The sequence below is a fragment of the Malus sylvestris genome, chromosome 17 (genome assembly GCF_916048215.2).
Source record: "Malus sylvestris chromosome 17, drMalSylv7.2, whole genome shotgun sequence".
NCBI classification, from domain to species: domain Eukaryota; kingdom Viridiplantae; phylum Streptophyta; class Magnoliopsida; order Rosales; family Rosaceae; genus Malus; species Malus sylvestris.
Genome location: NC_062276.1, coordinates 24,577,800 through 24,601,171, shown reverse-complemented (window position 1 = coordinate 24,601,171; position 23,372 = coordinate 24,577,800). Strand labels below are relative to the sequence as shown.

Here is a 23,372-nt window from a genome sequence, read left to right as displayed (position 1 = left end):
AAAACTAAGGAGTCATTTATTTTTTAAACCCTAAAACTGAGGAGTCAAGCATGTAAAAAATACCTAAAATATCTAAATAGAAAAAAAATATGTATATATATTGGTAGGTATGACACACCGCCGACATAAAAAATCAATTACCAAAGCCATGCTATTAATTGTCGGTTTGGTAAAATGCCAACCAATTATGAAAAAAATGCCAAAACTATACCCATACTATTATGAGCCGATCGGTAAATCGGCTTATGGCAAAAAATTTCACCCCTAAGGAAGAGGTATGAGGCAGTTAAAACTTACCCAAAATTTGGGTTTGCGAGTTCCAAAAAAAAAAAAAAAAAGCCCTGAGGCGTGCCTAGGCGGCTCCAACGACGCCTTCCGCCCACTCTCTCAAAATAGAGACGGCAACCCTCACGCCCAGCCTTAGAGGACGCCTAGGCGCGCTATGAGGCGAACCTTTTAAAACATTGATCCTGAGCCAAATTAGCTGATTAGTTGAGTTTATTTAGTGGCTCATAACCTAGTTTGGTAAATTAGACTTTTTGATACAATACTTGTATTTAATACTATCATCATTTGACAGTCAAATATAATTCATGTGAATATATGTATTTAATACAATTAGTATCTAACAGTTAGGATGATAATTGTATTAAATACATCTAAGTATTGTAGTCAAACTTAAATTGTTGGATCTGGCTCAATTTCTCGCTTAGCAAGTCAACGTGCCCAACACGTGACACTATTGTATAACAAGCTAAGATGAAATGTGAAAAAGGTTAACGACGAATCTTTGAATAAAACAATGGTTGGTCTCCCTGGGCAAATAATTGGGGATGAAAGGACTGGAAGAAACAAAAAGACATAAACGTGACACGGTATTAACAGTTTAGACGTGTTGGCTGGTTCAATTCAAAATCTGGATATATAACAAGAAAATCTCATTAATCTATTCATCAAAATTTCTTAACAAACTAGATGTATGCTCTCATAAGTCCTTGTAGAATTTTAAATCCTATCAAATCTATCACTTTATGTATCTTTTAAAATCTTCTAAAATTTTAATTGACTACACTTGCTGTCGATTTTAAAAGTTATAAAGCCTACGTGGCGAGTAGGACGAGTAACTACGAGCTAACTACATCGTTTTTGTGAATGCGGGGTTCCAACTCGCAACCGAGCTCGGTTGAGCAGTAGAATAGATGTGGCGGTGATAGTTGTGTCGATTGCGCTGCTGACTTCCGTGCTCAAGCGATTATGGCCGAGAAAGGAACACGTCTCGGCTTTGGATTCTAGAACTTGAAGACAAGGTTGCCTAGATCATTGTGAAGTTGAGGATCTCCTCTCCTACACCAGGTTTGGCTGCCTCGACTATATTCATCAGAACATAGGTGCGCTGAATTGATATCAAGCTGTAGGGAACACAGGTACTCAAAAGAGATGAGTGTTTTAATGGTGAATGTGGTTCGGCCGTCTAAGTGCCAAATTGCAAAATGCACATGAGAGTAACCAATCATAGAACACTCTACTTCGCTATGAAACTAATGAAGTGACCTGTTTCGGTAATAAGTTAAAAACTTCTTCACCGACCGAGACTTGGATAGATAACCAATCAACTAGAAGTAGTGTTGTTAGTCCAAATTGAAGATGCTCCCTGACTGTTTGATTCTATGGTTTCAGTGCTGTTAGTCCATGAAGATGTCGCCGATTCTCAACACAGTGTTGTTAGTCTAAACTGAAGATGTGTTGACATGAGAGTTAGGATAGTTAGTGTTTTTAGGGTTTTGGGTAGAGCGAAGAGTTTTCGCACAGTGCATTTTAAGTTGTTTGTTGAGTTGAAGTGACTTTAATGTTGCGGACCCTTTTCTATTTATAGGTGAGGTATCTGTAATAAACAAGCCTGCCAAGGCAGAGTCCTGATGGGATTGTATTTGCTTGGCATCTGTTTCAATATTCCCCTTATCCTTTAATGGCCAAAACTTCATCTTCATCAAGTCTCAGCCTATTTCATTCCAACTAGGAGCTCGGCATCTGCTTCAATATTTCCCTTATCCTTTAATGGCCAAACTTCATCTTCATCCAGCCTCAGCCTCTTTCATTCCAACTAGGACTCATGAATCTAGTCTCATTATGAGATTCATTCATCTTTATCTACTTGAGCAAGCATTCTAATCCATTGGGTAATTCATATTTATCAAAGTTTCAATCTAATCTTTTGCAATCTCATTTCGTATAGGACTCGACCGAGCCACCCACACTTGGTTTCTTCATAGTCCTTCCATCATTAGGACTCGGTTGAAATGATCCTCTTTGTGGGGCTAAAAGCCCATTGGGTTGAAGGACGCATACTAGGCCGAGAATCATGATCAACCAATCTTTGCCCAAACTGTTGTTTCATGCCAAAAACACTCGCTAAGTGAATTTTACAAAATTTTGAGTCATAAGGAAAATTGACAATCATCATAAATTTCAAGGGTAAATTGAAATAAGTAAAATTCAAGGCAGGAATTAGATTGTGTAAAGAAATGGACCAAAAAATATACCAATAAAAAAGAAGGAAACTGGATTCAAATAGACCGACACACGTTGCAGAAACCTTCAATACACTCGAGAAAAACGCACCGTTTCACCAGGTTCCCTCTTCCTTCTCAGCTCAGAGCCTCAGCCTCCTTCCACGGCGGTTCCACCTCTCTCCTCCTCTTCTTCCAGGTAAATCGATCAAGTTCCCGACTTTCCTTCGTTTTCCGACTAACCAAACAGGATTTTCACATCGGTTTTTATGAATGAATGTTATTGTAAAAAGCTTTCAACTTTCCTTCGTTTTCCGACTAACCAAACACGATTTCATGTTTTTAGGGTTCGCAGCATGGCTAGGTCTCTTTCGAATTTGCTCTTCAAGGGGCTTTCGTTTTCCGGGACGGCTGCTCGTCCTGCCACAATTGTAAGACTTTTCCGGGTTTTCCACATTTGGGTATTAGTAGTTATTGCGGGGGGAAGTGATTTCCGCACACCCATTTCTCCCCCACCTTCCGGTTTACATCAGTTTGTTGATTCTCTTTCGATTTCTTCAATTTGAAGGCGAGAAATAAGAGTGTGTACAAGGAGAAAAAGGAGGTGTAGAAATCACTAATGGTAGTAATGAAACGAAAGTGCGTAACTCAAAGAGTGTTGAGACTGAGAGTTTTGTTCAAATCACACTAAACCCAGTTTTACAATATGGGTTTGTTTTGGATTAAATACTGTTTTATATATGATTTTAAGAAAAAAATACCGTTGTATTTTGATATTACCTGTCTGTGATTGGAAATATGTTTCGGTACAGAGTTAATTGGATTATCTTTGTTCGAACATACCATGAACCCTAAACCCTGAACCCTGTTTGTCATGTGGATTGAGATTTTGATCACATGGTATATATTATATAGTCTGGCAAGAAACATTAATCTTTATTCCGCATGCTTTATGTTTGTGTTTTCAACCGCACCATGTATAGGAGTGTGCACGCAACTACGTGCAGTGTATATGTTATAACAACACGTTAATCCACGCCATGTTTTAAATTTGGATTCATTATACTTCATACTTAATAATGATAACTTTTAATGGTTTCTTTGGTGTTAGGCTCCTGCATCCTTTTATCTTAGTGGCTTGAGATACAACACCAGTGTGCCAAATGAGCCCGACACACATGATGATTTTAAACCGACTAATAAGCTTGAGAGTTCTGACCTTAGCTTGAAGGACCTTGTTGAAAAGGTAGACATATGCCAAACAAATCTTCTTAATATAATATTTTTCTTTCCCTTTGTCATCTGGATGAAGGTTTATTGTTCGTTACGTTCAATGATTCTGATATGTTTCTGGTGTAGGATGTCAAGGACAACCCTGTAATGCTTTACATGAAAGGAGGGCCTGAACTTCCTCAATGTGGATTCAGCTCACTTGCTGTTAGAGTATTAAAACTATATGGTAAGTGCCGAGTCGTTCAACACTCCAACTTTCATTCATGGCTTTCTAAAAGTTCATTTAGCAACCAAATCTATCTACATATGAATGGAAATAACTGAAATGAAAGCAAAGTGGTGCTCAATATCTTCATGATTGTTCATATGTTCCATCAAAGTGAGATGCCTCTAGCTAAAGATGGATATAAATAGCTCGCTAATGTCAAACAAATACATAGAGGTGCATTTGATACTTCCTGCATAAAGAGTCAGTTTCTTACAAATACGTGATGCACCTAATCAACTAGAAATTTCGACAATGGCTAAAACATAGTCTGGCATATATTGTTCATAAAGTAATCCGGAATGAAGTAGAGTACTGTTTCGGTGCAGTGATTGACTGATTGAATTAATTTTCTTTTCAAGTTTACTTATTGCATGAAGTATGTTGAGTGAACCTCTTCTGATTTGTTTTACTTTTCAAGTTTTTTGGAAATTTAATTCAATAGGTAGTCCAACAAGAAATTATGAATTAACTGGTTCTATGTTACCGAGTATAGCTTGAGGTTATGAACAGACATGACTATAACAAGGTTACTTTCGTGTGTTGTTATGTTCTGCTGCTAATTATTTTCTTATGATAATTGTGAATTTTTCAGAAGTTCCTTTGGCTTCTAGAAATATCTTGGAAGACCCTGAACTGAAAAGTGCTGTAAAAGCCTTTAGGTGAGTTGATTCTTTGTCGTTAGTTTTTAAAGGTTTCCCACTCTGGTTTTAGTTTATATAATTTTGCCTTTCCAAATTTGCTAGCACAGCTTATTAACGAAAGTAGTAAGCAAATCTTTTTTTTTTTGGTTAAGTACATAGTACTATTTATTAAGAAATCGTGGTTGAATGAAGGATTATGATTGTCACGAATTGTGATCGAATTATAGAACTCATTGTTTTCGTTGGAAGTTAAAACCTACCCCTTTTCACTAATGATCGTGCAAACCTGAAACGAAAACTACTTCAAATTTTGTTCGTTATACAGAGACAGGACCGTCGATTATGCTTAACGTAGGCATTTTGGCCTTTTTGATTTGGAGTTGATTTCTTAACTTCCTTTTTTTACCTATGAAGCCACTGGCCGACGTTTCCTCAGATATTCATCAAGGGGGAGTTCGTCGGAGGGTCAGATATTATTCTCAATATGCATCAGGTTAGTCCTTATAAATTCGATTAGTTACTGTATTTTTTGTTATATATTCAAGGCAACGCATTTTCTGTAAGAATGTCGTATTTTCGTTTGTAGAGTGGTGAACTGAAGGAAAAGCTTAAGGACATCTCAGGCGGTCAAGAGAAGAAATCTGAATAAGTTGTTGAATTTGGACTGTGGAGTGCAGAGTGATACATTTCATCCATGTTTTTCTTTTGTTGCTGAAAGATGACAAATATGTGGGATTATGTATCACTGGAGTTAATAAACCTAATTTTATCATATCAAGATTCAAGAGGAATAAATCTCGCTTATTTATTTATCTCATTTCGTCCTTGTGCAATATATCTAGTTTTCATGTGAGATTGGGTTTGAGTTAGTTGCTCTGGTGCGATGGGATTGGATTGGATAACTCGTTGTATTTAAGGAACGTTGATGGAAGAAATTTTGTCCGACTTGAAGGAAGAATTTTTAAATCCATAAAAAAAAAATATATATGTCGGATTTCGTATAATTCCCGAATATGAAAAATCATTCACCCTTACCTTTACAAGGCTCTTGAATTGTACGAGGTAATCAATCCATCCAATCCTAGAAAGTAGAAACTGAACTGAGTCCTAAGATATGTAGATTTAAATTTGAAGCGAGGAAAACCGGAATTAAAGTATAGAACAAAACAATTCAATTAAAAATGGGTTGCTTAAAAACATGATTGATAGCCCCAGCAACATTTGAAGGTGCGATTTGCTGGTCTTCAGACATCTCCAATTTACCACCCCTGGTTGAGACCCTAGTAAAAATGATTTCTGTACACCTATTTTCTACAATGGCGGGTTCAGGATTGTAATTTTAGCGGATTCTAATGTAAAACATTCAAGTTTTGTTTAGATGGAAACTGTGCCGAGTGAGCACAAATTTTTTAGTGGGGAAATTTGTCAAGCACTTGGTGCGCCTGTCGTCTCCATTCCCGTTCCGTGTCTACAAATCTAAAGCAATTTGCCAAGTGATGTCAAAATCTCATGCCTAGTGTTGTCGACACATCCTGCCAAATATTACCGAGACTTCTAGAAGACATTTCATCAAACACTTGATGGGCACAAAACGGTCCCGTATTAGACATTTAGAAAGTCCTCAAAGAACCTTTACATATATTTTTCCGCGCCTTCAAAGGGTCCCCAGACCGCCTCATGTGGATCTGCCCATGCCTAGACACATTTGTTTATTTCCCTCCCTTGAAATAAGATGCAAGTCAACGACTTCCACTACTGGAGTGAAAAATCAAACCTCATTGCAACCAAAGAAATGCTTTTTCATAAGCATCAAGAAAAAAAAATTGAAATATTCATGTTCCAACTGCTTCTTCTGATCCAATCCATCAACACCAAGACGGACGATTTAGTGAAACCAGAAAGAGTATAGTTACCATCCACTTTATTTATGATTTTTCATTACTCTGATTTTTCATACTAGAAAGGAAGAACCGAACATAAAACGAGTAAATTTATGATTCTTAAGAAATTCAATTTGACTAAAAAATAAGGAGTTTTAACGAAACACTGTTGGTACTGTTTTTTTTTTAACGAAAAAGACATTTTTACACTAAAAAATCACTCATGGTGCTATTCACTTACAACACATTTTTGTCCTTTTAATTAAAACTCAAGGTTTTCAAACCCTTTTCATTAGTTTTTCTGAAAAAAAAAAAAAAGACCTTGCTACAATAGATGTGCGTATTCTTCGCAAGAAAATGCAAAAGCAATTGAAACGAATTTCGTTTGTTCATATCATTCCAAACTCTACATAGACAAAAGCAGACCAAAAGCGGACTAGGGAAAAAGGAAAACTTCAAGACATACATTTCCCCAGGAACAACTCTCTTTGTCAATATAGTACAGAAAAACTGCAGATCGGTATCAGATCATACGATGAATGCCTATTAGCGTCGGACAATGTTTCAAGACAAATCTACTTTTTAACTACCAGAGAGACAACATTAACTGATGCCACAAATACATACCGCCTGCGACGACTGCAAGACTTTCCTGCACGGATGATGTTTTAAGCAACAAACTGCAGTTCTTGTCACAAGCCTCAATTTCACACATTGCAATGAAAACAGTAATCTTTTACCCTGAAAATTTTGTCGAGGTGTGTAGCAGTGTTGCCATGCTTTTCATTTCCCTGAGCTTGCTGAACATAAATATCGAAGCATATATTCGTTGGAAGAACAGGTCTCCTTCAAATCCTGATGTGTTCTTGTTATTGCCTTCTGTAGGGATTTTAAAGCAGGAAGCAGCTTTCGAAAGTTTTGTTGAATAGAGTTACCATGAACCTTGCAGAGTTCCTGCAAGACAAAACAAACACAAACCATCAGTGCGGTCCTGATATGAAAACAATCCCACTGTAAGAGGTATACAGCATCTGAACTGAGCAGAAACGGAAGTCAATAGAAGTTACCTGACACCACTGAAGAATGAACTCCACATGCGGGCAACTTTCCAAAAGATCTGCTAATGCCTCGATTAACCTTTGCAAATATCTGTAAGGAATTGATGAGACGACAGCAGGGATGTCTATCGGACTAACTTTGAAAATACACTTTTTAATTAGACTGTCTTCATTTAATCTGAGACTGAGGATTAAAGCCTTGCTCAATTTATCTTCATTGAGTGCAGCATCAACAGCCTGCAGAACAATGTGATCAGAAAACAAATGAAAACAAAACAAAATTGAAGGTAGAAATCTACAAAAACTAAGAAAATTAGTGCCATTTTAACGAAGGGTCTCACTATTTAAAATAAAATTCTCGCAAGCCTTCCAATCAGGAATTCTTTAATATCCATTATAAACCTTGGATAAGATAACATTCAAGGACTGGTTAAAACATAAATCTCTCTCCCCTCCCCATCCACTCTCCCTGCCACCGTCATCCAGCTGCTTGCCTCCTCTAGATTTCAAAGGTGGACAGTCTACCTAGTTTTTCTTTCATTAAGTTTATGTTTTTATCAGACAAATATTGATGTTTATAGAAAATTGAATTTAATTAGAGCAATTGTAGTATTATGGTGGCATACTGAGTTTTAAATAAACAACATTTTGAAATTGTTTAATGGTAATCTAAGTAGAGGGATGTTCAGAATATTTCAAAGTTTCACCAAGTACCTCAGGTGTGACATCTATGTCAAGATCAGTTGGGTCAAAGATAAAAGAATCATCAATAGAATAAACTAGAACTCCCTCTGTTGTTGCGGCTGAGAAGCTCCGACCAGTGGGGGCAATTCTCAAGCATTTTGTTCTAACAACTGGCCTTCCACGGTTAGGCATGGATCCTGGTAAATCATAACCCAACTTTCCCCGGGTTTGTTTATCAACACCTTCTTCTATATCACTGTTATCATCGTCAATTAAATCCAGTGGTCCAGCATCTGTCATATTCTTTGAGTTTAAGAAGTCAAGAACTCCATCCAAAGATAGATTGTGAGTTATTTGAAACCTCCGCAGCAACACCTGCGAAAATAAATCCACTACATCAATAGACCTAAGAACTTTAGGTTTTAACATAATGAAGAAGTGGAATTCCTCTACAAGCTAGATTCAGAGAAAAAACCATGGTACTGAGTGAGGCAGAAGGACAATTCTATACAACATAGACAAGGACAATTCTATACATCCTAACTTTTCTTTTCCCAACTTATAGGGGGCATTCTCACACTGGATTAAAATACATTGTTGTATTACCAATCCAATGATATATTTCTCTCACAGGAAGGGAAGAAAAAAGCATTAGGACAAAAAAGTTGGGGTATTTTCTAAAGAATAGGTTTAGATAATTGATGTAGAAACAAGCGGATTGTAACAGGTTTAAGGCCAAAAACATTCTACCCAAGAGCATATGCATACAAGACGGCAAAAGAAAGAAGCAATATAAAAGTTACACAAGCTGCTTTTTTATATCAAAATATACAACAAGCTGCTTAAAGTTCATTCAAAACTCGAAAGCATTGGGTATTCAGATAACCATGGAAGTTGCACAGCCCTAATCAAAGTCCTCGTTAAATGTTTTATATTCTGAATATGCGACTTGGAGAAATCTTAATTCATTGGGACACTGGCCAAGAGGTGGAAAGTTGTACAGCTCTTATAAAAAGCCTCATCACATATTTGACCTTATCTTCTGAATATGCAACTCGTACATATTCAACAGATCTGTTCCAAATTTGGAGAATATGTATGTTACCTCACTTTTCACTACTTTTCCTGTATATTAAGCATGTGGTTCAAAGCCTTAAAAGCTGCCTACGAACACTCTCTAGATCTATCCCTCTAACTATCTGAAGTTCGAAATATTGGTGTTTGCAACAGGCCTAATAAACTCTAGAGTGTATTTTCCATTAAGCCACTTCAGACACCAATTTTTAATCTATTAACTAATAACCAACGGGACCCGAAGATGGAATGAAAGAAAATTAGGAAGAAAGCATAGATCAAAGGTAATTAGAAACAGACACATTTGAAACCCTGCCAGAAATCATGGGAAGTCTTACATCCGTGTGGCTGAAAAGGTAAATGATGGGGGCAAAAGAAAAAGGATAACAAATAACATACAAGCTTTCTATATATCACAGTTGTTGGCTAAAGTTGCAATAAATCAAAGTAAAGATCATGTCTCATGTAAGAATGTGTAAAAGCTTGTGACCCAACGGTTAATGAAAATATAGCTCATGCGTTTCTGAGCAGTTTCTTTAAAGCATGAAAGAGATGCAAGAGATGTATGTGCATAACTGCATATAGTTCAATGTTTAAGGTCTTGATGTTCCAGCCAGAAAACAAAACAGTAACAAGAATGTGAAAAAATTGAAGTTTGAGAAACATCATTGAGTGTGAATCATGCTGTGGTAAGAAACTAACCTGATCAGCAACATCATACATGCAGATGTATTTGCTACTTCCTCCAGCTAATATGTAACTCCCATCAGCTGAATAACATAAGGTTGTGAAGAACTTTCCTGAACTTGAGTTGGCAGCTGATCTACGATCTGTCATAAGACGACCTCCAGAAATATCCCTACGGCCCTCAATGGTATACATTAATAAACCATCAATCGGGTCCCAGAAATGAATTTGACCGTCTAATGTGCTGCTAGCCAACTGCTTTCCATCTGGACGGTAAACCAATGTAAGAACATCATGTGTATGAGTGAATGTTTCAACGGCACCTTTTCCATCAAAAACATCCCACAACCGAACTGTTCTGTCCCATGATGATGAAGCTAAAATTGCCTGCATGTGGGAGAAAAAACATCTCATCAAGCTCCAAAAGCTATCAATGTTAAACCTTGCAAATAAACTCTTGGTTGCATGAGAATATAAAAACAACATACATAAAGAAAACAACTTAAATCATAAATAGGAAACACCTCTATAAAAGTACATGCATCTGCAACAGCCAGAATGAGCATTATAGAAGCATATGCATTTATAATAAACCAACAGAACAATTATACCAGCAGAACAATCAAATATAATATAACTACTCACATTTGTAGGAGAAAACATCAAACCGTGAACTGGACCTTCATGGCCACTCAGAATATCCAACAGACGGCCTGTCTTCATAGACCAAACAAAGATCTATTGTACATAACATTAAGAAAAGTCAGGAAACAGAAACTAAAATGAAGAATCAAGTCAAAAAGCTATGATCAAAGGGGCAATATACCTCAAAGGAATCAAGGGTTCCAGCACAAATCACTTCACCACTCTGATCTGCTGCCAGTGAAACAAATTGCCTAGTTTCAGGGGTGGTAAATGTTCTAAAATTTCGATAACGGTACAAATCCCATGCACGAACAGTCCCGTCCAGAGAGGCACTTAGGAGACTATGGCTGTTAGCCATAAAATGGAGTGCGGTGATTGCATTAGTGTGCTCAGAGAATGTTATAAAGCAGAAACCTGATGAAACAGTCCAGACCTGCACAAGAAGAAGAGTAAACTCTCTGGGTATGATAGTCCACAATTGCATTTTGTACGAAATATTAATAATCCGCACATTGGCAAGTTGATGTAATTATGAAAGCGCAAATAGAAAATGGGTGTGGTAATGCAACAATACATCACAAACCCACCAAACTGTCATGCATTATTAAACTCACTAGACAATTCTGCAGTACATATATCACCAATGATCATCTGATCTAGTGGCACCCAATCTCCACTTTCTTGGAGAATACCCTGAGATAAAATCTCATGGACAGCAATTGTTGAGTATAAACAAATCATTCGTTATGAGAATCATAAAACAACAATACATCACAAACCCACCAAACTGTCATGCAGTATTAAATTCACTAGACAATTCTATAGTACATATATCCAAGGTACTAAAAGATGCTAGGCACTAGTTGGGCGGCAGGCTAGGGCCTACACCTAGGTGGCTAAGAGGGGGCCCAGGCGGACTACTCGGATTTAAGTAAATTTATTATATATTGTATAAATAAGTGCCTATTATACTTAAAAAAAAAACATACATAATTAAATTGAGATATGTAAATTGAAAAAGAAAATGACATATAAATTATAAAGCATGAAACATATTGAAAACATGGGGATGGGGAATAAGCATATAATGAGTGTTCATCCAAGTATTCAACAAGTCTCTTACATTTTATTAAAAAATTAAAATGCAAAATGAAAGTTATCAATTTTCTGTCCAAGTAAGAGTCACGACCTAGGGTGTCTAGGCAGGTTTAGGCAGTCTAGGCGGGCTAGGTGGATGCCTAAGTGGGTTTAGGCGCACTTTCTTCAACTTTCAAACGCCTAGGTACTAATTGGGGGGGGGGGGTAGCTAGCCGCCTAGCCCCTAGGCGGGGATTTTTAGAACAGTGCATATATCACCAATGATCATCTGATCTAGTGGCACCCAATCTCCACTTTCTTGGAGAATATCCTGAGATAAAATCTCATGGACAACAATTGTTGACTATAAAAAAATCATTCTTTTGGGAATCATAAGACAAGAATCAGGTAATGCAAAGCCATCGTAACATACAAGTACAATGGACCTACAGTACAAAAGAATTCTAAGTTGCACCTTTCAGTCAGTTATGAAACGAGTCATCATTTATTAAAGGCAACCCATACCACAACCGAAACAAATGGATTAAATAAAAAGGGTTAGTATTACGCTGAAGAAAAACCCACAAAAGTAGAGACAATATATGAATCTGCAGATAACAGCTAACAAGTTACTAATCCTCATTCTTCAATCATAAGAGCTTAAACATATAGCTAAGATGCTTGAAAGAAAATGTTGCATGGAACTACACAAGCAAAGTCCTCTAAATAAAAAGCTTCGCATTCTAAAAACTACTTTACCTTGACTTTGTTATCATCTGCTCCAGTGGCTAACAGTTGCGAATCTGGTGAATAAGCAAGACAATTCACATCGAAGTAATGCCCCTGCTGCTTCAATATATAACTCTCTGACTTCCACTCCCACACAAGCAACTGTCCAAGTTTCGCACACCCAAATGTCAGCCAATTTCCAAGTTCATTAAAAACTGCGGTGGTAATTTTCTCTCTTGATATTGACAACAAGTGCAAGCACACAAAATCAGGCATTTGATATAACCCAAATACACCATTTGAGAACCCAACAACCAACATATTAAGGCCCCTATGATAATCACATGCTGTCAACTTCGCCTGGGACTGCAAAAAATTGTTCTTCCCCAACAACTCCCATTTCCTGTTTCGCAAATACCCACCTTCTTCATCCAAGTCACCTTCCCTGCCCTCATAACCCTTTCTCTTCTTCAAATCACCACTTCCAAAACCTTCAACTTCACCGTCAGCATCCCCATCCGGTGTACCTGGTGAGGGTGGCTCTTTAACATCCATTCCATCAGATTCACCTTCATTGTCACTCAAACCCCAACTAAACACATAACAATCGCGGGTAACCGTATAAACATTGCATACCTTATTCGTGTTCTTATCAATTCCAAAAAACACACCCACAACTGTATCTCTATGACCCAAAAACATAAATGGCTTCCTTTTAACCCCGCCTGATTTCAATTTTTTCATACAGAACAACCTAGCAGTCAAATCTTTTGACCCGATAAGCAAATAATTCGAGTCCGGGCTCCAATCCAATGCTACAACCTTATCATCACAATCAGCAAAAGTCCTAACCAATTCAAACGGAAAAAACTCCTTCTTGAAACCAGGAGAGCGCCAAATTTGAACCAACTTACCCGTGGCGACCGCGATAAACGCCCCATTGGGACTGAATTCGATGGCATTGACGGAGTTTTTGAAGGAAATGCGGTGAAGCACCACGCGCTGGCGGAGGTTGATGAAGAGGCATCGGCGGTTGTCGTCGGCTGTGAGGAGAAAGACGCCGTCGGGCGAGGCGGCGATTCGGGAGATGTTGGAGGAAGACTGGACGGGTAGGGTTATGGATTGGGATTTGATGAGGTCGGTGACGGAGACTCTGTTACCGACCGGTGAGATTAGCTCGGTGTTGTTGGTGATTACGGCGTTGCCTCCTCGGTACGGAGCTCCAAGGAGGTTCTGGAACCTGTAGTTCATAACTTTTCACAGATTGAGTTGCCAAGAAAAGCGCAGGACTGAAGAAGCAGAATTTTCTCGGCAACCAAACAGAGGATGAAGAACGTTGAGAGATTTTAGTTACCAGAGCTAAAGGTTTAGCTAGGGTTTAAGCGAAGATAAATTTACACTTTGGGTCCCATCTTTCAGGTCATTTGTCATTTTGCCCTCTTGAAAATTCAGTTTTAACAAATGGGTCATGATATAAGGTTCTTTTTGGGAACATTGACAATATGAGGGGGCTTTATTGAATTAACATATTACGAAGCGGGCACTATCGGCTGACCCGAAAGTGCAATTTGTATTTCGGTTCGGTTTTATTTATTTATTTTAATTTTTTTTCTTTTTCTTTTAACATACAAAATGAAGAAAAAAGATGGAAAATAAGGCTTTCAACATATTTAGACATAAAGTTTTTTTTTTTTTTTTGTCAAAATATTTAGACATAAAGTTGTGTTTGCCTAGCCTTGGATTAAAATTAGACAAATGGTGACATGGAATTGGGCTTGAAATATGAAAACCAAACATAAATAAATAAATAAAATATTAATTCATATCTCATGCGGTGCGATTCGGTTTAGTTTTTGAGCCAAACACTGAAACCGAACAATAATTTTTTGTTTAGTTCAGTTTTTTTTTTCAACATTCGATATGATTTCGATTTTTGGAGCCCACCCCTAGAAACAAATAAAGCGTCTCTTACCCATGCAGGGGGACCTCAAACCATTTTAGGGCATGTAATGTAGCTATAGTTTGATAATATTGAGTTTATAAACTTGAAACATACAAAGGATTGATGTGTTACATCAATGGGATGAGGTTATAAGTCCATGACTAATCTTTTGAGGTAATTGTATTCGGATCAGCCTTATTTCAACCTTGAAAAATCATGGTCCCACAATGGTGACATGGAATTGGGCTTGAAAAATGAACACCAAACATAAATAAAATATTAATTTATATATGGTTCGGTTCGGTTCAATTTGATTTTTTGAACCACCAAAATCGAATCGAACCAATAATTTTTTGTTCAATTTGTTTTTTTTTTTTTTTGTTTTAGTTAGTTTTTTTTTTTTTTAGTTCGGTTTTCAGTTGGTTTTCAATTCGGTCCGATTTATTTATTTCAATTTTTGGAGCCCACCCCTAAAAACAAATAAATACATCTCGCACCCATGCAGGGGCACCTCTACCTCTATCCATTTTAGGGCATTTCGTGAAAAAAAAAAACCATAGCTATAAATAACATTTATATTATTGAGTTTGTAAAATTGAAACTTACAAAGGATTGATGTGTTGTGTGATGAGTAGATTTTATATTATATATTTTACCCTAATCTTAGTATATTTTGGTTAATATTTTGGAAGAATTTTGATACTTTGAATTGTATTTTCAATATAGGACTTTCAACTTCCTCTGGAGCAAAACAGGACCAAATGGATGAATTTTGTAGTAATTCCAGTTGGAGGACGTTCGTGAGTCACTTAGCTTGATCGTTTCAAACTTTGGGATTTTTCCACCAAACGGTTATTTTCTGGCGATAAAATAAAGGAGCGATGCGCAGTGCTGGAAAATGACGTTTTTGGGCTTAAATTGCGTTTTTGGAGCCCAAGATGACCTCGAATGGGTTTGTGGCCTTCTGGAGAAGTGTTTAGAATGTTCCAAATATTAAATCCAGCTATATTGGGCCAGTTTTGGAGCAGCTTATGGGTCCAAAACGTGGCTGTTCAGATTTTAGGCGAATTTTACCATTTAATTTAGAGTTATGTTTCCTATTTTTATTGGATTATTTTTAGTTTCCTAGGGGGAATAAAGGACCTTTTTTAGGGTTTGTGTGGGGTTTTAGCAGATATATTGCTTAGCCATCTACAAGTTTTGAGGAGGCTTGTTTTTAGGAAACTTTGGAGACAGAAAGAATTGCTAGGGTTCTTGAAGATTTTCTACTTGGATTTGTTTTTATTCTTATTCATTTTAATTATATTTCCTTTTATTTTTATTATGAGTATATGTAACTAATTCTTTTGCTAGGGTTAGGCCATGAACCTTAGCAAGAATATGTAGTTTTATTAATTTGCTTATGAACGGATGCATGCTTGCTTTGAATTATTAATCACTGCGGTGGAGACTATCTATATATTTTAATGATTGATCACCATTCGGGAATTTAGACAAGTAATTTGATGCAATTTTTGTTGGAACATCACCTTGAAATTGAGAAGGGCTTCTTGTGATTAGTAATTGTAAGTTCACTTAAGGCGAACATCACGCTCTTAAGGGTTACATGGTTTTTCAAAGGGTTTTCACGAAGTTTAGTGAGTCTTGCTTGTTTATATTTGATTTGAACATCACAGACGAATTGCATGCTAGATATACGTTTTCGCTTGAACATCACAAGGAAAATATGCATTAGGAGAACCTAACCTTCAAAGCTTGGATGTGGAAATTCATAAGTAATTGATAGAATTGCATAGGATTGTGACGGTAACGACTAAACCCTAGTCTTTCCCTAACTTGATTTTAATAAAAACAAACAAAAAACGTTTTTTATTTTTTTTTCTGTTTGCTGCCTTTATTTTCTAACTTCTAGGTTTCTTTAATTGTTAATTCAATATTTTCAAACTCAAACATCTCAAATCTTTGATAAAAATCTGTTTTAATGGTTAATTAAGAGTTGATTTAATTACAAATTAGTCAAACAATCTTTGGAGACAACGACCTTGCATGAACAATTATACTACAATTAAGTATTTTCAGTGATTTTAACCCTATTGCGTAGGTATAAAAAATCCTATCATTGTGAATTCAGTGTGTTACATCATATGTTGTGATTGCAACCCCTCGCAATCTGAGCTTACCATTTGACTCTGCGATGCCGCTTACAGTCACTCTCCCTTCAATTCTTCTGGATGCAGTCTTTAGTCATGTGGCTATAAACAGCACCACATGCCATTCAAACGTGGGGAGGGGCATCTTGATCATCATCTCTCTCCGTCTCCGTTCTATTTTTCTTAGGGTAGTCTTCAGAATCCCTAATCCGATATTATAATTTTAAGGAAAGATGAAATGATGGGGGATTTCAATAAGAATTGGAAAAGAATAGGTGTAAAAGTAGAGCTAATTTCGTATCTCATGAGAGATCGATGCTTATCAGTTCAAGTTCTCATAAACCCAATCACTTGCATCACAGCTCAACATGATATTCAGCTTCTCACGGGTCTCTGTGCATATTAGAGCAACTCCTTCGTTGCTTATTGCTTTGGGGATTAGTAACCCAATCCATTCTCTCCCGGCTCCTCCCCAAAACACTCCAGACCACTCGGGCAATTGGACCCAAGGGGAGTCCGACGGAGAAGTCAGACAATAATCGTTTAGCCCAACGCCCTACTTATGTGACGTCACCATAATGTTAGTCACAATTTAAATTATTAAAACATATAAAAATTATAAAAATTATAAAAAAAAAAACTAATTAAAAATATAAAAAATTATATTTTTTTTCTTCTATAAATACTAACCATGTTCTTCTACTTTACACTACATTTCAATATTTTCAAATACTTATACCAATCTTTTATTATTATTTGAAATTAAAAATAAAGTTATCTTTTATTATTTTATGAAATAAAAAATACTAATATTTTAATACGAATTGCTTTGGCTATTCAGTTTAGGTGTGGAGATGCACTTTTGCAGTTACTGTTCATTGCAGGCTTCGTTTAAGGGGTTTGAGTTGTCTATTGCCTAGGGGACCTTCCTACACTGGAAGTGCTCTTATGGCCCAAAAGTGTGTAGCAACATCAGATACTGCCATCCATGTCCACTGTTGATTACTGAACTCATCAGTGACGGAGCTAGGAATTCACAACAATGGGGATAAAAAACTAGCTTTCAAAAATCGATCAAAATTTCATTTATAATGTCCACTATGTGTTCTCTTATTTTGGAAACGTCATGTCACAACATCATTATCAATAGAATCAAATACATATTTCACAATGTATACAACCAAGCTATCATTCAACTATTAATTTTCCATCCTATTATGATCCTTGACAATTATCATCGCCTAAAATGCTCTTTCAACAAAAGCTGCAACAAGTAAAATCAATGCTAATTTGACGAGCAAGCACACCAAGAAATAATGTTTATCCCTCTTTGCCTCCACCAACTTTTGTGCAAGACTACTAATTGCTTTCAATCTAAAAATTTCATTATGATAACATACATATAATTCTTAAGTTCATCTTCAAGAAGTGTTAGCTCCATATCAATTTTGGATAAAATTGAGAGATGAACTAACTTTTCAATGTCAAAGGTTGTCTGGGCTTAAGCATGCCACACAAAGAAGTAACTATGTCCTTGCCTAATTAAAACGATTGTTCAACTCTTGAAGTTGCTTATCAATAACATCAATAAAGAGACCAACACGATAATGCGATGAAGGTTTGTCAATTTCTCAACTCTACGCCGTGATCTCCCTCAAGCTACAAAAATATCGTTCATATCAGGAATACCAATATCTCACGTACGTTGGGAAAATTCCACAATCACAACTGCTATCAAGTCAGCTTCATCAATCCGATACTGGACGCTTGAACTGGGGCCGTTCACCCGTCATTGTCGCAGCGCAGTTACCTGAAGGCAATGTTCCCCGGTTTCTGAGTTCTTCTGGTGCACGTCATGAAATGACGGATGATGATACACCTGAGATACTCAGGGAAACTTCTAACCCCAACAAGGTTGCAAACGTTAGCTCACCATCACCGAACCAGAAACGCAGTGTCATCTCCACAATCCCGATCTACGTTGAGGTCAAGCTCTCCAACAGGCTTGAGAAGTGACCGTAAATTCATTTTGCATGCTGTGCCTTCCTTCCCTCCTCCTATTCCAAACCGCAATTCTAAAGAAGGCATCGATGAAATTGGGAATGATGATGAAGCTACCAACAAGAACAATTGGACAACACAGAAGGAGTCGAATAAGGCATGATTCTGGTTTGCTTTTAGAGCTGATTATAGACAATCTGCTTAATAATCGGACAAAGCTACCAACACGAACGATTGGACAACACAAGCTACTGATCTGCTTCCCACTTCCGCAAACTCATCCAAAGACTAACTCTGTATTGCCAGAATTTCGGTAAGCCTTGTTCTCAAAGGCAGTGCTACTTCGTGATGTCATTGCAAAGCTCGGTGATATGTTTGGGTGTCCATGGTGCGAGGAAAGGTGAAATTATCAGTTGCAATAAGATTTAGGGCAATTTTGCAGGTTCGTTTCGTCCTTCTTGATTGTATATCACTCTATGCTGATGTTGGATTTTGTGAAAACTAGAAAGGTAGCATTTTGTAATGGAGACGTGCTTAGCAAATGATCAAAGTTCTTTTCAGTTATCATATAATTCCAAGCAGACATTGACTTGAGTTGCAAACTTGCAATTACTCTTTTGTGAACTCAGGCAGACTTTTGCACCCACGATCGAATCCTCCTCCTCCTAGTTTAAATGAATTTAGTGTAGAATAGCACTTGTATCTGGAAAAGTATGAACTCAGAAAATAGTAATAATTATATTACATTAACGGATACCAAAACAAAATACATCCAAAATTCAACCACTACTCACTCTACTCCCTCCAAGTGGAATACAAAAAGCACACCCAAAACTTTATTTGTAGGAAAGAACAGAACACAAAAGGGAATTAGAAAGGTCAGTCAGCTATACCCATATACTCCATGCCCCATTTTGTACAACACCTACTTGTACATGTGCGTTTCTCACCCGTTATTGTTAGCTACGTACTACTTCCTCATTAGCTCCACGCAGAAACAGTCAGATTTACGAGCGATACCCATCAAGCCCCAGCCTTGTAGAAAGCCAACTGGAGACGTCATTCATCTCTTTAGGGATAGTGTAGTGACCGAGCCTGCAATGTCGAACCAAATACTCAGAAAATTTGCTTAAAAGGGTTTGAACAAAATGTATTGTTTGAGATTTTTTTTTATTTTTTTTCTGATGCAAATGAATCTTTACCCTTCAAAGGGTTTGAACGAAAGGTATCGGAACCCTGCTGTAGTCAAGCAGTGGACTGATTTCTCTCCATAGTTGTAGGGTACTACATCATCACCTACAAAAAATATGTGATCAGTTTCGCATACTATTGTCGATGATCTTCAGTGCAGCATAATGGCTTCTGGTGTGACGTATATCAAGTGACCTAGAAACCGTTCAAATAAATGCAGACTGCAGTATTGGCAAAAAATTATATGAGACATACTGCTTCCATGGCATTGCAAAATGGGTAACGATGCAGCACGCCTCAAAGCCTCATGTGACCTTTCTATTTTGTTCCGTAAGCTCCTGCACAAAGTTGCAAGCCTTTTAATTATCTGACATTTAATTCTTTTGGTATTGATACTCGGATCAACACGTACAAAGTCATACCTCGCTCCTGGAAGCCAGCCACTTAGTCCAACAACTGCCCTCAGATTGAGAGGATATGGGTTCCCATTTCCGTACCTACCCGCAGCATAACAAGTTGCAGAGTAAAGGGCCATTGCAGCACCCATGCTAAAGCCTCCAATACCGACTTTAACTGCCACAAGAAAACGTGATATACATTTCAGACATTCAGAAATGAAAATATTCAGCATAAATTCTGAATAATTTCTTGAAAACTTGTGCAGATTTTAAAGAAGATGGTTTGTAAGAAACGGAGGAAAAAGAATCCCACAACGTCATTTAGAACTGAACGTACCATCAGCTGGCTCAGTTGACAACAAGTTCGCAATATGCGCTGCTGAAGCATCTAAACTCTCCCAATCATCTGGACCATCTTCTGAAAGCTCTCCAACTGCGAACCCTGATAAGGAATCACATAATTCAGAAGATTATTATCAACGTATGAAGAAGTGCAAAGTAAACTAGTTCATCTAACCGAAGTATAATCTTACATGCAGTGCATGCAAATCCACCGAGCATAGCCACAGGACGTTTAGGAGCAGTTGGGCAGATCCACTTAATCTGTTTCATAATTGTACATTAGAAAGTTAATTTTCATACAGGTTGAACAAAGTTGCAACAGAAATACAAATTCTTAAACTTAGAAATAGTTGGATACACATATATGCTTACATTTGGAAGAGGTAGAGATTCCAACATTTGAGATGTGCTGCAGACAGAAGGAGCATAACATGAGAGTTTTTAGGTCTTAGATTATTCATCACGCATGCAATTCAATGGCTGAAAATTAAAACTGAAATTGCAGGTGGAACCTGTGCAGCTCTTCTGAACATGTTGAGAAAGCACCAACACAGGCAACGAAACCACAAGGGTGGTAAAAAGTCCATAATTATATCGAGGATAAAAGGAACCGAACCAGTTTATGTGTCGATTATGCAAGAATAATCCATACTTAGAAAGCATATTTGTAACCAATTAAGTGCATTTCTGGTTCCCCACTCGGAGAACAAAGTAAACTAGCGGTCCCCCAGTAATGATTTTGGCATATACTATTTCCCAAATCAAGGCTTATCAAATTAAGCTTGCCATCGATCAGATTAGAAGCGAAAGGGACAACTATCATATCATAAAATCTCACGGTGCTCCTCTCTTAATTGAATTTATTCGATTGATAATCTCACTGGAAAGATGCTGAAAAGATCTATAATGGAACCCTCCTTTGTAAAATTGTAGAATATGTACAAGTGTTGACATTCTTGAACACGTTTTCTTTTTCTCTTCAACGAAAACCAAAAAGTCCATCCTTGCAGTGCAGGACATATAGTTGATATAAAAGGGAAGGAATGAAGAATTGTATCGACTGTTGATGATAAGTCAGGTTATAAACACCAAATTCGAAAAATCTGTCTTATGATAAAGTTAAGGAAGACAAGTTTGGTGGTGTTATGACAAATCACGCTTGATACTCAAATTCAATTATGACCTTAAGTATTTAACTGAGGAATGTTGCTGCAAGCAGCTGAGTTCGAAACTTTATGCTATTCATGTTGTCGTCTCTGATGCGATACAAGATTAGTCGGCTGAGGTTTTCTTTCCCTAATTAGATAGAGTAGAGCTTCAAGAGAAAGTCTTCCGGATACAGAACCACAGCAAAGCATGATATATCACTCAGAAAATGGGCAAAGGAATACAAAAACAAAAAGGGTAAAAGCAAGAATACCTTGAACCGTTGTCCCCAAGTCCATGCAGCCAGACCATTGTTGCTTGATGCTTTCCTTTGGGCCTCACCACGTGTGTCCTACCAAACTCAATTCTTCTAGCAGTTCTGCTACCTGAAATTTTTGTCAACATAAAGTGGCTACTCAGCGACTATACAAGTTTAAGATCCCTCAACTAACCATAACAACCCTTTTCCCCCTCTGTAGAAATCAATAATAAGAACACAAAACTTAAGACAGCGAAAACCAGAAAATTGAGTTGCCTAATTGAATGAAATATAGTAATATCTATTATCTATATAGACTTGAACAAATTGAGACAATGAAGTGCTAATGCTATGCTGGGCAAGAAACAAACCAGAAGACATGTTAGAATGCGTATAGCTCGTCATTGCATGTTTTTTGGGTAAACTGCGCTAAACAGGCCGCCTATTGCAACAAGCTAGAAGAAGGCACTGCAATGTAGAAAACCAAGAATGGGAATGTGTATTTATAGGCAAATGCTTGGGGGGAAGAGTGAGAAAAATGGAATAGAACATGTGAGAATATGCATCATTCATCACTATTAAGACAAGATTGCAATGCATACCAGCTACGCCAAAAACTGCCTCGAAACTGAAAAGGAGAAAAAGCAAAGCAAAGCATCATTGAAAAGGAGAGGTAAATAAAGGGACAAAAGTAGGAAGATAGCAGAGAGAATCCATGCCAAAGTTGAGCACATTCATCCATTCTTTAGAAAGAGAGAGAGCTCTTGCAACAAAGACAGACAGATAACATCTACAGAGAGAGAGAGAGAGAGAGAGAGAGAGAGAGAGAGAGGAATCTATGCTTCTTGCTTGTGGGCAGCGGCCAGAAGTAAAGCAAAAACCCAACAGCAACACCATAAACTGAAAAGAATATTGCTGAAAGAAAGAATAACACAAGTTTGTACAAGAAAAATATATTTTTTCCAATCATTAGTTAACGAATTTTTCATGATTGATTTGATGGATACCCATTAACCACAATTAAAATTTTTCTAGTGTTCCAGTTTTCCTTTTTTTTTTTTTCCGTCTACATTCTAGTGCTCAGTTTCAAAATATGAAATAAACTAGTGAAAAATCTCACCTGTGGAAAAGAGCCAAGAAACTGACGAACTGGGTTCCATTCAGCCTCCAGGTGATCTCTCTCACTTGTATTCCTTTCCCCTTAAAATTTATATTCTTTTTTTTTATTGTATCTATACAATATTGATACGGAGATATATATATATATATAATATTGGCATAAAATTGTATGTATATATACACACACACTATGCTGTAATAACTTATATTTCCAAAAAGATTTGTGCATAGATCACCAACCTGGATTAGTTATATGAAAGAGACAAAGGGAAAAGTAAGTAAACTTTTTTCTCTCCTTCCATCACCTTTGCCAATTGCCAACTTTCTTACTTTCCACTACA

The 23,372-nt window shown here is 37.1% G+C and overlaps 3 protein-coding genes across 5 annotated transcripts; 1 reads left to right on the top strand and 2 right to left on the bottom strand.

The window, feature by feature from the left end:
* Window positions 1-2,538: 2,538 nt before the first annotated feature.
* Window positions 2,539-5,466, top strand: LOC126612615 (monothiol glutaredoxin-S15, mitochondrial). Its single transcript, XM_050281077.1, has 7 exons — window positions 2,539-2,706; window positions 2,854-2,938; window positions 3,619-3,753; window positions 3,867-3,966; window positions 4,601-4,667; window positions 5,064-5,142; window positions 5,236-5,466. Exons 2-7 carry the CDS (start codon window positions 2,864-2,866, stop codon window positions 5,296-5,298), a joined length of 519 nt encoding a protein of 172 aa, XP_050137034.1. The 5' UTR covers window positions 2,539-2,706; window positions 2,854-2,863; the 3' UTR covers window positions 5,299-5,466.
* A 1,432-nt stretch (window positions 5,467-6,898) lies between these two features.
* LOC126611423 (periodic tryptophan protein 2-like) lies at window positions 6,899-13,850 on the bottom strand. Its single transcript, XM_050279713.1, has 7 exons — window positions 12,514-13,850; window positions 10,859-11,110; window positions 10,678-10,770; window positions 10,048-10,419; window positions 8,302-8,646; window positions 7,597-7,824; window positions 6,899-7,483 (listed from the first exon to the last, which is right to left on the bottom strand). Exons 1-7 carry the CDS (start codon window positions 13,732-13,734, stop codon window positions 7,313-7,315), a joined length of 2,682 nt encoding a protein of 893 aa, XP_050135670.1. The 5' UTR covers window positions 13,735-13,850; the 3' UTR covers window positions 6,899-7,312.
* A 5,375-nt stretch (window positions 13,851-19,225) lies between these two features.
* On the bottom strand, window positions 19,226-23,108 carry LOC126611492 (uncharacterized). 3 transcript variants are annotated; one of them, XM_050279788.1, is made up of 11 exons: window positions 23,033-23,108; window positions 22,515-22,540; window positions 22,284-22,380; window positions 21,928-22,039; window positions 20,880-20,916; window positions 20,699-20,768; window positions 20,503-20,607; window positions 20,190-20,340; window positions 20,023-20,105; window positions 19,779-19,872; window positions 19,226-19,671 (listed from the first exon to the last, which is right to left on the bottom strand). In XM_050279788.1, exons 3-11 carry the CDS (start codon window positions 22,315-22,317, stop codon window positions 19,584-19,586), a joined length of 774 nt encoding a protein of 257 aa, XP_050135745.1. In that variant the 5' UTR covers window positions 22,318-22,380; window positions 22,515-22,540; window positions 23,033-23,108; the 3' UTR covers window positions 19,226-19,583. The 3 variants fall into 3 exon arrangements, with proteins under 3 accessions (XP_050135745.1, XP_050135744.1, XP_050135743.1); XM_050279787.1 differs by lacking the exon at window positions 23,033-23,108 and having other exon boundaries at window positions 22,515-22,671; XM_050279786.1 differs by lacking the exons at window positions 22,284-22,380; window positions 22,515-22,540 and having other exon boundaries at window positions 23,033-23,096.
* Between the last annotated feature and the right edge of the window lie 264 nt (window positions 23,109-23,372).